The sequence below is a fragment of the Bubalus kerabau genome, chromosome 12, assembly GCF_029407905.1.
Source record: "Bubalus kerabau isolate K-KA32 ecotype Philippines breed swamp buffalo chromosome 12, PCC_UOA_SB_1v2, whole genome shotgun sequence".
Lineage (NCBI taxonomy): Eukaryota > Metazoa > Chordata > Mammalia > Artiodactyla > Bovidae > Bubalus > Bubalus kerabau.
Genome location: NC_073635.1, coordinates 13,817,863 through 13,834,159, shown reverse-complemented (window position 1 = coordinate 13,834,159; position 16,297 = coordinate 13,817,863). Strand labels below are relative to the sequence as shown.

General features: G+C 37.7%; 1 protein-coding gene across 7 annotated transcripts in view; it reads left to right on the top strand.

Moving 5' to 3' along the window:
* The window catches only part of EPSTI1 (epithelial stromal interaction 1), a 110,329-nt gene that overhangs the window by 47,662 nt on the left and 46,370 nt on the right, over positions 1-16,297 (top strand). For all 7 annotated transcript variants that reach the window (XM_055541992.1, XM_055541990.1, XM_055541995.1 and 4 more), the window contains one exon: positions 2,650-2,723. In XM_055541992.1, coding sequence (XP_055397967.1) covers positions 2,650-2,723 — 74 coding nt within the window. The remainder of the gene's footprint in view (positions 1-2,649; positions 2,724-16,297) is intronic.

Sequence of the window (16,297 nt, the reverse complement as noted above, 5' to 3'; positions counted from 1 at the left end):
GCCTTTGTATATGCATGTGTAAGTATGGTTGGGTGACTCCTTAACTCACTGCTAAATGGAAGGAAAGAAATGGTCTGACTAAATCTAAGTATTTGGATTAGTGTACTAAAATACCTGGGCTTCCCAGGTGGCTTAGTGGTAAAGAATCTGCCTGCTAAGCAGGAGACCTGGGTTCGATCCATGGGTTGGGAAGATCCCCCGGAGAAGGAAATGGCAACCCACTCCAGTATTCTTGCCTGGGAAATGCCATGGACAGAGCAGCCTGGTGGGCTACAGTCCACAGGGTCACAAAGAGTCGGACACGACTTGCTGACTGAACAACACAAAGCAACTAAAACAACTACCACAGTGGAAGGCACTGAATACTCAAATACTCTAGAATTGTGAAAACTACTTCTCCATGAACTCTTCAGGGATGCACAGACCTTTGTTGGATGGAATATAGCTACTGGGTAACTATTTCCGTGAGCTGAGTACAGTGACAATCTGGTGGAGAGATGAGAGTCCGTGTTCCAGTTTCTGACCTTGCTGCAGGAACCCAGCCTTGGCCTCTGGATGCCTGTGTGGCTTTCTCACTGTTCTCTTGGTAGCATTCCTAATTCTGGTTTGATCAGTACCTACCTGCTGCTAGCTTGCTGCCTTTTAACTCTTGGCCCCCCGCTCTTCCCCACCGAGATGTGGGGAGCTCATCAAAATTGACCACTTTTGGTCTCGTGAGTCAGGATTTTTTTTCTAGATTGAGATCATGTTTATTCAGTTTGCTTCCTAGAACTGTTTCATTAATAACCCCATTGCCTAATTGATGCTTTCAGATTGTAGTAAATTTTCCCTATTATTTTTATTTTTTTCCTGAAACTGAAATCATCCATTTTACCTTTCAAGATGGGATAAGTAAATAGTTCTGTGTGAATGAAGGCTTCCACGGAAATGAACAATTTTTTCCCTCTTTGGAAAATGGAACTAAACTTATGTTAGAGTTTGGAAGTGATAATTTCCATATTCCTTTTTCACAGGTCTTCCCAGTGGACAAGTCCATTTTTTTTTAATTAAATCAAATAAAAGATGCTTGACATTAAAACTTCAAATCTCTCCTGTGTAGTGAAACTTGTCTCAACTCCCCATTAAATTTGCTGTCTAGGAAGTCTACTTGTTTTTCATAAGCAAATTTAAAAACTGACAGTTGTATCACAGTAAAAAAAAAAAAAAGCAAGTTTTCTGGGTTATTAAGTCGGATTAAAATATGTCAGAGCCATGGTGACAGTAATATCACAGTAATATCAAATGTGAAATTCTTTAGACTCTCCAAACAACTAATTTAAAAAAAGGAGAAGAGTATTTAAGCAATAGCTTATTTTGGACATTTGCTGTTCTGTCTCTCAACAGCTTTAAGTGTCTGATTCTAAGTCAGAAGCAAACTGAATTGGCTTATTGAAAATTGTTTCCTGAATGCTTTATCAGGATATAGAGTGATATATATACATATGTATATATATGTAGTATAAACTATTTAATCAGATACATATATATGATTAAATCATATACATATATATATTTATATCAACTATTAAACCATTTATCATCATTTTCATTTAACATGATTGGTATGGAAATTTTGTGTTTTCCCTAGAACATTCTGAAAACGTTGCTTAAGATAGAAATATTGCTATCATCTGAACTAAGATTAAAAATATGAAATACTGATTTTTGTGATTATACCCATCAATCTGGGAGAGGGGGACCATGGAAAGAACTCGGGGCTTCTGGCTTTCAGTGTAGGGCCCAAGAGTTGTGAGAGGGGTATTATCTTTGCTGCCCTGCTAGGTACCATAATGGAGTATGGAGGCCACCTGAACCTAAAGATTTTGGACCTTGGGTAATTTTAACATCATGATTCTGCTTAGTTCAGTTCAGTTCAGTCGTTCAGTCATGTCTGACGCTTTGCAACCCCATGAATTGCAGCACCAGGCTTCCCTGTCCATCACCAACTCCCAGAGTTTACTCAAACTCATGTCCATCAAGTCGGTGATGCCATCCAATCATCTCATCCTCTGTCATCCCCTTCTCCTCCTGCCTTCAATCTTTCCCAGCATCAGGGTCTTTTCAAATGAGTCAGTTCTTCACATCAGGTGGTCAAAGTATTGGAGTTTCAGCTTCAGCATCAGTCTTTGCAATGAATATTCAGGACTGATCTCCTTTAGGATGGACTGGTTGGATCTCCTTACAGTTCAAGGGACTCTCAAGAGCCTTCTCCAACACCACAGTTCAAAAGCATCAATTCTTGGGTGCTCAACTTTCTTTATAGTCCAACTCTCACATCTATACATGACTACTGGAAAAACCATAGCTTTGACTAGCTGGACCTTTTTTGGCATAGCAATGTCTCTGCTTTTTAATATGCTGTCTAGGTTGGTCATAACTTTTCTTCCAAGGAGCAAGCATCTTTTAATTTCATGGCTGCAGTCACCATCTGCAGTGATTTTGGAGCCCAAAACATAAAGTCTTTCACCGTTTCTATTGTTTTCCCATCTATTTGCCATGAATTGATGGGACCAGATGCCATGATCTTAGTTTTCTGAATATTGAGTTTTAAGCCCACATTTTCACGTAAAGCTTCCTTAAAAGATAATATTTCATTACTTGCAATTTCAGAGCAACAAATTAGAAGAGAAAAAAAGACTTCAAGAAAACCTCAGAAGAGAAACTTTTAGAGAGCATCAGCAATAGTAAGTTTGTTTTCAGAACTTTGTACCTTTTACAGAGATATTGTTCATTGTGCTGCTTTTAAATTCCAGGTGATGGTAACCATTTAAAATATCTGGTAATGAATTCTTGGCTATTAATTATGTAATTGAACTCTAAAAGTGAGGTTCTAAGTTTGGAGACATCTATACTCACCAAAGTTGTGGTTAGTAGTCAACAGATTAGAATGAATACTGCTAAATTTGAGAAATTTCATATTCTAAATAACTTGGAGGGCTTGATTTTTTGGCAATCCAGGTTAGTTTTGATTATGAAGACTTCCGAAACACCAATATAAGCAAGACGCTGTTTGAAAAGAAGTACCCCAGCAGAATCTAACTAGGGATTAGCTAATGGACTGAGGACTTACATTTTTATAAACGAGATTTGAGAAATAATTTCATAGTTATCAGCAAAGCTCCAATTGATGGTCATACATCAAGGTACTTTTTCCAGTGTGACTTGGGAATCACAGCAGCTAACGTGTATAGGGCAACCACAATATGCTTTATAAGTTTGTATCCCAGCTCTAAGTAACACCGCCTAAAAGAATAGACAAAATTGAAGAACTGTATTTCTGTCCCTAGATTAATACTAAATATTGTAGAATTAAAACCAAGCAGATCTGGGTTCAAAATCCTAGCTCCATTCTCCAGCTGTGACCTTGGACAAACTACTAAACTTCTTGGAACCTCAGTAGTTTTGTTTTTTTTTTTTTTTCCCCCTAATAGGGTTGGTAATATCCCATCAGCCATTTGTAAGGATTAAATACAATATATAAATGGTATACAAGTGATTTCATTTTATGGGGACTTGATAAGTAACTTTGTACAGAAAGAGGTTCTTATTGCATGGGATCAGAAAACTCATTTTGTAGAGACTGTATAGGGATTTTTGGTTGCACCAGAGCTAGACATTGGCCTCCCACTTTCAGATGGATTGTTCTGACTGCTTCCTCTTATCTATTCCCGTTGTTATACCTCATTTGCAGAATTTAAGCTTATTCGCATGTTGGTGTGAGCATATGTGACACCCTAAAGTGTATTCCTCTTCTAAGTACAGCCCTCTCTGGTTTTCTCATTCCACTGAAATTTTCTTGCCTCTGTTGTAAGCAACAACTCCTTGCTGTAAGACTCAGGTCGGAATGCAAAATATGCTTCTCAATATTTCACTTTGCCTCTTCTCAAATGGGGCACTTTGCCTCTGCTACTCAGGCCAGGTAAAAAGTGGGAGATGGAATGGGGTTGGGTGGAAGTGCTAATGAATGGTGTTATCTTTCCCCACTTTTGTTTTAAGGCAGGCATGGGGTAAGAAAGCTGGTGTGAAGCTAAACACCAGGAGAAGTTACTGTCCTAGAGATTGAGGGAGGCAGGCAATAGATTTGGATTAATGTATTGTTGCCTCTGCCTTCTTTGGTAGATAATGTATAAGAGTTGATTTCTTGGCCAATCAGAGGAGTTGAAGGAGACACAGGGATTCCATGGGTGCATGTTGGCTGGAGACAATAAGAAAGTATTTTAGTATTGTAATACATAATAAAATGTATTTATCCTGTGGCATCCTCCTTTTACACTGGAAAAGGGAAGACCTTCTCACTGTGAGGAATCTTAGGTACAGGACTAGGAAAACAAGCCCATCCTCTGCAAAGTTTTAACATGATAAGGTGAAGGATAAGAGATTCTTAGAGTTTTAGAGGATGTGGGAGATTGTATCATCAAACCTTTTTTATTTTTCCTAGTCCTCCAGCTTCTTGAGTTTGTGTTTTACTAAATATTAGAGATCATCCTTTTTCTGTAAAGAAAAAAGAATTCTACCCTCAGCCACCTCACACACTATCAGTGGAGCTGAATTCAATTTCATGCACATTTCACTCCTGCTTTCTTCTGCTTATCGTAAAAGTCCCGGTTAACCAGGAAAAAGAGAAGCTGGCTGAAAATGAGAAGTATCTCAAATTGATTTTTAAAGCCTATTGAGAAACACAAGGAGAAGTGTATGTGTGTGTGTGTTTTAAGTATATTTTGTTTTGAAGTGCTTTCGAAATTAAAAGACTAGTAGCTAATGAAACGAATGACCATTATATAGCTAGAAATATGAAAGAAACTTCTTGGAAAAGATGGATCCTCTGTATAACAAGCCTTTATCATATTTTCTTAGACTCAATTTATGGTGGAGAGACTGAATAGGAGAGCTGTTAGAATTTTTTTTTTTTTTTAATATTTATTTAGCCACACCAGGTCTTCGTTACAGCACAGAGGATTTTTGACCTCCGTGGTGGCACGCAGGATCTTTAGTTGCAGCATGTGGGATCTTCATTTCCTGACCAGAGATCAAACGTGGGCCCCCTGCATTGGGAGCATGGAGTCTTAGCCACTGGACCACCAGGGAAGTCTCCCCTGAGCTGTCAGAATTTTAACAACACAAAGTTTTCACTAGACCAACCAGGCTGTTCCCTATTCCATCTTCTTACCCCAAAGTTAGATTCTTCTGAAGGTGTTCAAATGAAGGATCACAAAGTAGAAACACAAATAAGAAATATTTTCGATGCCATGATATGTGTGATTCAAATATCAGACTGGGAGTGGTGGCCTTTGTTTTGTTTTCTGTAGAAAAGGGCAACCATGGACTTGAGCAGACTGTAACTCCAAGTTGCTGGAGAAAAAGCTCCTGATAGTATCCTGGGGCACCACCATGGGAATCTTAATGTGCTCTTTCTTACCACCTTGTTCCAGGCTTGTTCATTTGCTTCTGATTATTTTTAGTGTTGTCAATTATTTAGCTAACAGGCAGAAAACTAGGCTTTTATTGACATCTAAAGGGACTCTCCTGAGTGTAATAATGAAGGCAGTTTATTGAATGCCTGTGAGGTTGCTTTCTAATTGTACACATTAATCTGCCCGTGCAAGCTGGCTGAAATACACAAGCAGATTGCACATGCAGATGGAGCACACGGGATGGCTTTTATGAAAGGACCTCTGGAATGTACTTCTGCAGTACTGCCTTTTCCTTAACAATTGAACGACTGTGACTATTTCAATTGGCGGCTGAGAACAGACCAGATTAATGGTGCATTAAGTCTGCTATTCTGGCTGGGGACAGACTCAAATTTCATGGTGGAGAGTTAGTTCTGGGATTCTTGAGCATGAAAGTGAAGGGTAGAAATAGGCTTCTAACCTTGGCATAGTTTTCTTCATTATTTTACTCTGTCATTCTTTACTGCTTATAAAGGGTGAAATGTGATTTTTCAGGATTTTTTTTTTTTAAGAGTCAATAGTACTGGTAGATTTAAGGATCTGAAGTAACAGTTAATAAACCTGTGCATGTGTATTGTTATAATCAAAGAAAGGATGCTATGATTTAGATTTTTCAAATTTCAGCATTTTTAATTTAAATGGTAATTTATTTTGAGTCACAGTCATCTTTCTAACCATGTGGCTTTTGGACGGATGTCAAGACAGGTTTGAATTTGGAGACTATATAATGAGTTATGGGGGCTAGGGTAAGGTGTGAATGGGGAATCAGATGCATTTTGGGTGCAGGTGTTAGGAAAAATAGTGCTCTCGTACGGATTTGCTGGAAAAATGAGAATTGTGTATGTTTTAAGCATTTATAATTTTAATTCCTATCTAATAATCATTTAATATAATAGGTTATACATTTGTATGGTTTTAAAAATATAGAAAGTGTGTGGCTCTTTTAAAATGCTATTTCAAAGTAATGAGCTGCTCTACTATTGAGAACTTAGGGTATTTCAGCCATATTAGGCATACTATATACATTTTTCATTTAATTTTTAGATCAATCCTATTAGAGATATATCATCTTTATTTTACAGGTGGAGGGATTGTGTAATTTAAATTCTACCCTTCAGTTTCATGCTTAAGAATCCTAGAACTGACTCTCCACTGTGAAATTTGAGTCTGCCCCCAAAGTCACAGACGCAGTGAACGATGCAGTCCAATCTTGGTCCTGAAATTTGGGGGGCTAGGGAAAAGGAGCATTTGAGAGGTGTGGTCAGGAACATCTGGCTAGGGTCATCTAAAGTCATAAGTACTGTGGCTCCATGGCATTGGGTGGGGATGCTGTGGAGAAGACTGTCGGTCAGTTCAGAGATTAAGACTTGGACAAAATTGACTTCTGATTCTTCCACGGAAGATCTAAATTTTGCCTGCGGGAGGCAAAAGAAAAACCGAGGAATTATGTCTGCTTTCTCTGATTTTCCTCACACATGAATGACATCCTCCTCCAGGTCTCACATGGGATTAATTCCACAGTTAAGCTTACTGTAGGGTACATGGGCTTTTGTGAACTCTCCTGGGTGGACTCAATATTTAATATTTCTAGGGGAGAAGGGGCTCGGTTCCTTTTTTTTTTAAATTAATTTGTTTGTTTATTTTTGGCTGCACTGGGTCTTCGCTGCTGTGTGCTGACTTTCTGTAGCTGCAGAAGCAGGGGCTGCAGTTGCCGTGAGCAGGTTTCTCCTTGTGGCAGCTTCTCTTGCTGTGGGGCACGGGCCCTCGGGCCTGCAGGCTTCAGTAGCTGCGGTGCCCTGGGGCTCTAGAGCACAGGCCCAGTAGCTCCGGCACACTGGCTTAGTTGCTCCACAGCATGTGGCATCTTCCCAGACTAGGGATTGAACCATGTTCCCTGCATTGGCAGGTGGATTCTTAACCACTGGACCACCAGGGAAGTCCAGGGCTCAGTTCTTAAAACCTTAGTTGAAAAAGCGTTTGGAACCAAGCTCATTCCCAAATAGGACCTTCTTTTCCCATGGCCAAGCATCAGCATTCACTCCACCTGCCAATGGTAATGTTGGGAAGTTTTCTTCATTCCCGCCATTGGAGCTATGCATCTCTTTTACTTCCGTTTGAATGATAGTGTGATTAGCTCCTAGGAGGCACATCTTCATCTGTTTTAGTTTCTGAGAGCCAGGGATCCAGGCAGGTCTGCTGAATATGCATACTTAGGTTCCAAGTTTGTCTTCTAATATGCTCACAAAACTTCTAATGCCCTTCATGGGAGCTTCCAAAAGACACTTAAGGGCCAAATTGATCCCTTATCCATATGGTAGGCTTACATCCAGCCTCACATTTTATAATCCAAGTAAGGTGAACCAAAAGTCATCCTATTCATAACTTTCTGTCTTATGCTAATGAAGTGAACTTACAGATACCAAAAAGCCTGATAGGATTTGGGCCTGTGTCAGGTGATGTGGGAGAGGGTTTGAGAAGACAGGGCTTTGTTCTGGGTTGGCTGTTATCAGCAAGCAGGAGTAATAGTGATTAGGTATCAAGTATCTTTTAAAAAACTTTTTATTTTATATTGGAGTACAGTTGATTAACAATGTTATGTTAATTTCAGGGGTATAGCAAAGTAGGTATCAGATATGTTATTTAAAAGGAGGGAAGATCAGAGTGAGACTAATACTGTAATTGATTAATAAGCAGCAGTCTCTATCATTTGCCAAAATAATGGGGGTTTAGTTTAATAGTCATTTTTGTAGTTTAGACAAGGTTCATACATTTTTCTTTGTTCAGCCATGTCATGGAGTGGTCTTATTTTTTCATAAGCCATAAAGTAACCTCCTCTGAGACTGATGTTGTATGAAATTACTTTCAATAGGAGAAGACCAAGGTTTAGCTATGAGTGCCAGGCCAGCTCCTGGATGTCAGGAACAGCTTCTGCCTTTCTTAGGATATGATTAATAATTGGTAAAAATAAAAGTTGACTGGCCACTTACTTACAAAATAGTTTCACTTAAACTATCTCATCACTGAAACATCATACCATCAGTGCTCCCCCCTTGGGAGGGTATAGCAGGACGCAGATATACCAGGGACCAGACTGCCTGCCTGGTCTCAAAATTTAACTTCTCTCCTAACATTTTTAATCTCTCTGCTTTATTTTTTGTTTGGCTGCAAGGCATGTGGGAATCTTAGTTCCCCAATGAGAGATTGAATCCCGTCCCCTTTCAGTGGAAGCGCCAAGTCTTAACTACTGTACTAACAGGAAATTCCTGTTTAACCTCTTTGAGCCTTGGTTTCCTCATATACAGCATGGGGTGGGGCTAATATTTGCTAAATCAAAAGAAGATTAATCAATAAATCACGTAAGAAATCAGACATAGTACTTGGAGGGAGAAGGTGGGGTAGACAGGAACGGCAAACAAGGACAGCAGAGGAAGAAGTAAGAGAGAGACCAGCTAACTCTCACCTTTACCTGCAAGGGTAGAGCCGAAGAACTTCTAGACAAGGGATTCGCTAAGAAGGCCCCAGGGCCTGAAAGAGCTCCTGGTAAATACACTATGCCTGGTGGGATATGCACCACAAGCTACCTGCATAGCTAGCCAATTTATCACTTCTGTGTGAATTCTAAGATATTTACTTTAAAATGTCACCACAAAATGAACTCTGGTCAAACAGATAAGGAATCCTAGAGAGAGGAAGAGATATCAGAACCATTGTGAATAAAGAAAACAATGACATTTATAGTCAAATACATGATTAACTTTTTTCTTTTTCATTAGTAAGAATCAATGTGATCAAATTAAAATCATGGAGGGCTTCAGTGCTAGAAGAGGCATATGGATGGAAGAGAGAAGGATAGGAAGTAAAACAAGTATTATTTTTTGTATGAGTGAATGCTAATGAATTCCAGATATTGATGGAAAAAATAAGTAATTATGTTTTTATTATATATTTAATTGTATTATATGTTTAAGTAGGATATATAACAAAAACATTAAAAAATCAAATGAAAAATTGATAATTACAACAAAAGGCAGAAAAGGGTGTGGAAGTTTTATAAGCAACAAGGGAGTAGTCACAGTAAAAGGTTCAGTTCAGTTCAGTTGCTCAGTCATGTCCAGCTCTTTGCGACCCCATGGACTACAGCACGCCAGACCTCCCTGTCCATCACCCAAATTCATATCCATTGAGTCGGTGATGCCATCCAACCATCTCATCCTCTGTTGTTCCCTTCTCCTCCCTCCTTTAATCTTTCCTAGCATTAGAGTTTTTTCAAATGAGTCAGTTCTTCGCATCAGGTAGCAAAACTATTGGAGTTTCAGCTTCAGCATCAGTCCTTCTAATGAACATTCAGGACTGATTTCCTTTAGGATGGACTGGTTGAATCTCCTTGGAGTCCAAGGGACTCTCAAGAGTCTTCTTCAACACCACAGTTCAAAAGCATCAGTTCTTTGGCAAAAGGTTATATAGGCTAAATTTCCTTGTTAAAAAACCTTTCAGATTGCAAAAAAAAAAAAAAAAGCAAAACTCTAGCTGTATGTTACTATTAGAGATACCTACTACAACAAAAAATAAAAGCACAGAACATATATCCATAAATGCTGATAAAAAAGGCAAATGTAGCAATATTGAGACACAACTGAATTCAAGATGAAAGCATTCAATAGGATAAAGGATATTTTATGCAGATAAAATATGTAATCCAAAAGATAATATGAACTATAAATACCAACAGAGATGTGAAATATATGAAACAGAAACTGCTGAGGTCTGTATGTAGATTATGGATTTGTCAAATTTTCCTTTTATTTAACTAATTCTCCATAGAAATTAATATGTCATCATGTGAGCCAAAAAAATTTCATAAGGTATGGAGGATATATGAATAACAATGACTTGGCATGATTATACAGACATAGTTACAAAGTATTGTGCCTAGTTTATGAAAATACCTATTCTTTACAAATATGACTTAATTACCATTAGCCATGACTCAAAGCCCTGGAATAGAAAATATCAACCCACTCCAGTACTCTTGCCTGGAAAAATCCATGGACAGAGGAGCCTGGCTGGCTACAGTCCGTGGAGTCACAAAGAGTCAAACACAACTGAAGTGACTAAGCAACAAAATGACTTAAAGACTCTCAGTAAATTCCCAAAATACTCCCAAAATCTATAAAGTCACCATTTCTAAGGGGATAAAATGTAATAAAATTAGAAATTAAGCAATAAGAAATTTTAAAGTCTATCCACTTAAAATTTTTTTCTAATTACCTTTTTAAATGTTAGGTCACCATCTGTCACCATATTGGATTTATTATGGTGACCATTTCATAATGTATAAAAATATCAAGTCACTATACCTGAAACTAATATTATGTGTTAATTATTATTCAATTAAAAAATAAAGATTCAGGTTTCCTGGGAGGATGGGATAATTAGGATAAAAAATTTTGAAACCAAAACTGAAATTACAAATTACTTTAGGATAAGAAAATATAAAGTTTAAAGTATTCTGCATCTTTTATTTGATTCAAAGGTAGGGGAAGAATTGAAACATTTTTCAATGTTAAACTGCAGATTGAGAGTGGCAATCTGATTTTTTAAATTCTAAATTCACACTGATCTGTTTTAACTACATAGCAAATAAAATCATGAAGAAAATGAAAAAAAAATCTATGGAATGTGACTATAAAATTATTTTGAAAATGTAGAGGTTTAAAAACTTTTAGAAAAATGGAAATAAAATAACAAAGCACATAAAATAAATGCAAAAAAAAAAAAAAGCAGAAAGAAGGAATAAATAAAGGGAGAAAAGTGATGAAGTTGAATAGAAAAATTTATCATCGATAAACCAAAGCCTAAGTTTTTTGTAAAACTCTGATAAAATGGATAAACTTTTGACTTGTCTGAGTAAGGAATAAGGAAGAACTCCAAGGATAAGAAAGGAAGTATAACCACAATTCTAGAAGAGAAATACTATGTCCTGCTTCTGTTAATTTGTTTAACTCAGATTTCCTAATTTATTTCCTAGGAAAGCGTATGCCATTAGACTTGAAACCTGAATAGAATAAAAACTCTAAATGGAAGAGAAAATGTTGTTTGATCTCATCTTAAAAAAGACAGTAGGCCCAGCTGGTTTGAAAACAGAAAAAGAAGGCAACTTTTTCAGTAAAGTCAGGAACAGGATGACAAGAGTATTTGCTATTTACAACTGATATGGATTTTTAGATAGGAAATTAGAATTTATTTCTAACAAAGAAAGAACTTAAATATTGGAAAGGAGGAGATAAGTGACTCTGACTGTTTATCTAAAACCTCTCAAGGGACTTAACTAAAAAACTGTTAGAACTAATCAGTTTGGCTATCATGAATGAATCTAAAATCAATATGCAAATACTTCCATCTTCACATCATCAGACACACCATCAAAAGTCCACTGTAAAATATAATTAAAGGAAAAATTTCATTTATAATATCTATTGACATTGTAAAACAGGTGAATGTAAGTCTAATAGACTTTTATATATAAAAGAAAATACCTAAAATAAAATGAAAATAAATATAGAATATCTGTTTACTATAAGAGGAAAAATCACCATTGTAAAGATAATCTACTCTTCTTCATATATAAATTAAGCAGTACCTTTTATAAAATATGATAAACCAATTTTAAAGAGAAAAATATTTAAAAAAATAGACAAACTTGAAAAATTGAAGGGATAAGGGAGAAGAAGCTGGTGACATGAATCATATACAACATAGGTATGGTAATAATAAAAAAGTGTTATTGGCATCGCAATTAATAGTGAATGGAAGAGAGTCTACCATTCTCTTAGTCGTGTCTGACTCTTTGTGACCCCATGGACTGCAGCATCCCAGGGTTCCCCATCCTTCATTATTTCCTGAAGTTTGCTCAAACTCATGTCCATTGAGTTGGTGATGCCATCTAACCTTCTCATCCTCTGTCATCCCCTTCTCCTTCTACCCTCAATCTTTCCCAGCATCAGAGTACTTTAGCTGTTGATACAAGTTTTTTTTTTTTTTTTTTTCAAATCAGCATCAAAAGAACAGATAATTTGACAAATTGTATTAATTCAACACAGAATGTAATGAACGATGCTTTTAAAATTTTGTGGTGGAAATGCCTTCCTATGCTATGTGTACAACTTAGAATCCATAAGAAAAAAAATACAGATTTGACTACAGGAAACACTTATGCTAGATAACATAGTGAACTACATTACAAGTAAGTGATGGTCTAGGAGAAACTATTTGCTTCAAAAATAATAAAGGCTTAGTTTCACAAAGAACTCTTACAAATCAATAAGAAAAAAGGCAACTCCAGAAAAACTGGCAAAGGGATTGAAACAAATAGTCCAAAGAGAACAAATAAAAACTAAAAAATATTTGAGAAACACAGATAAAATTTTTATTCTAATGCATCGATAGTATCTCACAGGAAATGTGCTTTCATATATTAAACACTTTGTACTGTACCTGGTATGTATGAGCTTCCCTGGTGGGGAAGTTTGTACCAGTATGTATGGGCTTCCCTGGTGGCTCAGATGGTAAAGAATTTGTCTGCAGTGCAGGAGACTGGATTCGATCCCTGGCTTGGGACGCTCCCCTGGAGAAGGGAATGGCCGCCCACTCCAGGATTCTTGCCTGGAGAACTCCATGAACAGGGGAGTTTTGTGAGCTAGTCCATGGGGTCACAAAGAGCTGGACACGACTGAGCGACTAACACACTTACCACTGATGCGCCTGGTGCGTGTCAAGCACTGTACTAGGTTAGCAAGTTCGTGGTATGTGTACTGTATTACCGCGTGGTGCTCCTTTGGCCACCCTCTGTCTAGGCGCCCTTCACTCGTTTACCTCACTGTCTGCTCTGCAGCTACTGGAATTTGTGTGTCAACTGACTAGGTAATGAGAGAAGGAAAAACTGCTGCATCCACCCCACAAGGCAAAAAGAGATTTGTCACTGCTGTTTTTCCAGGGAGCGTGCCTTCCTAATTATGACTCTTGAGGGTTAAAATGGGTCCTCTAACATTTTTATTAGCACCTCCTTATCTGTCATGGCTCAGCATCGGATGTGGGCAACCAGGCAGAGGAAGGTGCGCGGCACACCGTGTAACCCTGTGGTGCAATGGCTGGCGGGCGCCTGACTCATGAGCTCTTACAGATCACAGTGCATGGTTTTAAACTGATTGGTTTTTTAAAAAATCCTTGTTGTTTACCTTTTTTTATATATGGTACTGTGCATCTGTTGATCCCATACTCCCAAGTTATCCCCCCACCCCCTTCCCTTTGGTAACTATTATAAGTTTTTTTTAATATAAATTTATTTATTTTAATTGGAGGCTAATTACTTTACAATATTGTATTGGTTTTGCCATACATCAACATGAATCCACCACGGGTATACACGTGTTCCCAATCCTGAACCCCCCTCCATACTCTCTCCCCATACTATCCCTCTGGTTCGTCTCAGTGCACCAGCCCCAAGCATCCTGTATCCTGTATCGAGCCTGGACAGGTGATTCGTTTCGTATATGATATTATACATGTTTCAATGCTATTCTCCCAAATCATCCTACCCTTTCCCTCTCCCACAGACTCCAAAAGACTGTTCTATACATCTGTGTCTCTTTTGCTGTCTCGCATACAGGGTTATCATTACTATCTTTCTAAATTCCATATATATGCGTTAGTATACTGTATTGGTGTTTTTCTTTCTGGCTTACTTCACTCTGTATAATAGGCTCTAGTTTCATCCACCTCATTAAAAATAAATGTATTATTTTTAATGGCTGAGTAATACTCTATTGTGTGTATGTACCACAGCTTTCTTATCCATTTGTCTGCTGATGGACATCCAGGTTGCTTCCATGTCCTGGCTATTATAAACAGTGCTGCGATGAACATTGGGGTACACGTGTCTCTTTCAATCTGGTTTCCTCAGTGTGTATGCCCAGCAGTGGGATTGCTGGATCATAAGGCAGTTCTATTTACAGTTTTTTAAGGAATCTCGACACTGTTCTCCATAGTGGCTGTACTAGTTTGCATTCCCACCAACAGTGTAAGAGGGTTCCCTTTTCTCCACACCCTCTCCAGCATTTATTGCTTGTAGACTTTTGGATCGCAGCCATTCTGACTGGTGTGAAATGGTACCTCATTGTGGTTTTGATTTGCATTTCTCTGATAATGAGTGATGTTGAGCATCTTTTCATGTGTTTGTTAGCCATCTGTATGTCTTCTTTGGAGAAATGTCTGTTTAGTTCTTTGGCCCATTTTTTGATTGGGTCGTTTATTTTTCTGGAATTGAGCTGCAGGAGTTGCTTGTATATTTTTGAGATTAGTTGTTTGTCAGTTGCTTTATTTGCTATTATTTTCTCCCATTCTGAAGGCTGTCTTTTCACCTTGCTTATAGTTTCCTTTGTTGTGCAGAAGCTTTTAAGTTTAATTAGGTCCCATTTGTTTATTTTTGCTTTTATTTCCAATATTCTGGGAGGTGGGTCATAGAGGATCCTGCTGTGATTTATGTCGGAGAGTGTTTTGCCTATGTTCTCCTCTAGGAGTTTTATAGTTTCTGGTCTTAAGTTTAGATCTTTAATCCATTTTGAGTTTATTTTTGTGTATGGTGTTAGAAAGTGTTCTAGTTTCATTCTTTTACAAGTGGTTGACCAGTTTTCCCAGCACCACTTGTTAAAGAGATTGTCTTTAATCCATTGTATATTCTTGCCTCCTTTGTCAAAGATAAGGTGTCCATAGTTGTGTGGATTTATCTCTGGGCTTTCTATTCCATTGATCTCTATTTCTGTCTTTGTGCCAGTACCATACTGTCTTGATGACTGTGGCTTTGTAGTAGAGCCTGAAATTAGGCAGGTTGATTCCTCCAGTTCCATTCTTCTTTCTCAAGATTACTTTGGCTATTCGAGGCTTTTTGTATTTCCATACAAATTGTGAAATTATTGGTTCTAGCTCTGTGAAAAATACCATTGGTAGCTTGATAGGGATTGCATTGAATCTATAGATTGCTTTGGGTAGTATACTCATTTTCACTATATAAGTTTTTTTTTTTTTTAATATAAACTGATTCTTCCTTGAACGTTAGAGATGCTGGTTGTCTTTTCTAACAATTTTATTTTTTAAAGCCTTATAGGAATTATCTTTGCCTTTCTGGCCTTTTTAAATGAGCCAACACATACAGATTTCACTCTCTGTGATCTTTCCCATATATTTTATCCTTTCAAAAAGGTCAAAAACTTTTTGATTGATGAATTGCCATTAACATTAATATTCCATCATCTTACATTATAATCAGCCATATCCCTCTCCTTCCCTGACTTTCTCGCCCTCCAGTTTCTCCTTCCAAACCCCCACTTGTCCTCAAACTAGACAAATCTTAGTGGTACTGAGATAAACGCCTGTTCATTTTTATACCGTGGGCCTAAGCAGCTGCTAGACCTGACGCCCAGACAGCCTTAAGGACAGGTGGTTTCCTCCTCTTTCTCACCTTCTCCTCCCCTAAGGTTCTGAAATAACTAAGATGCTGAGCTTAACCCTTGAGAATTCTACTTTTTCTACTGTTCCTCAGCCCTTCTTGGCCTCTCCTCATGTCCTGTGAAACTGATAACCTAAACTGAGAGGTGATTCTCTTGTGTATATTATGTTGTATTAGTAGGGTTGGCTAATTGCTGTAATCAACAAACCTCAAAATAAAATAATTATTTGACCCCTATTTTTTCTTCATGTAAGATGTGGGCAAACAGGTATGAGAAGAGGCCCCCTCCACACAGATATTCCAACAC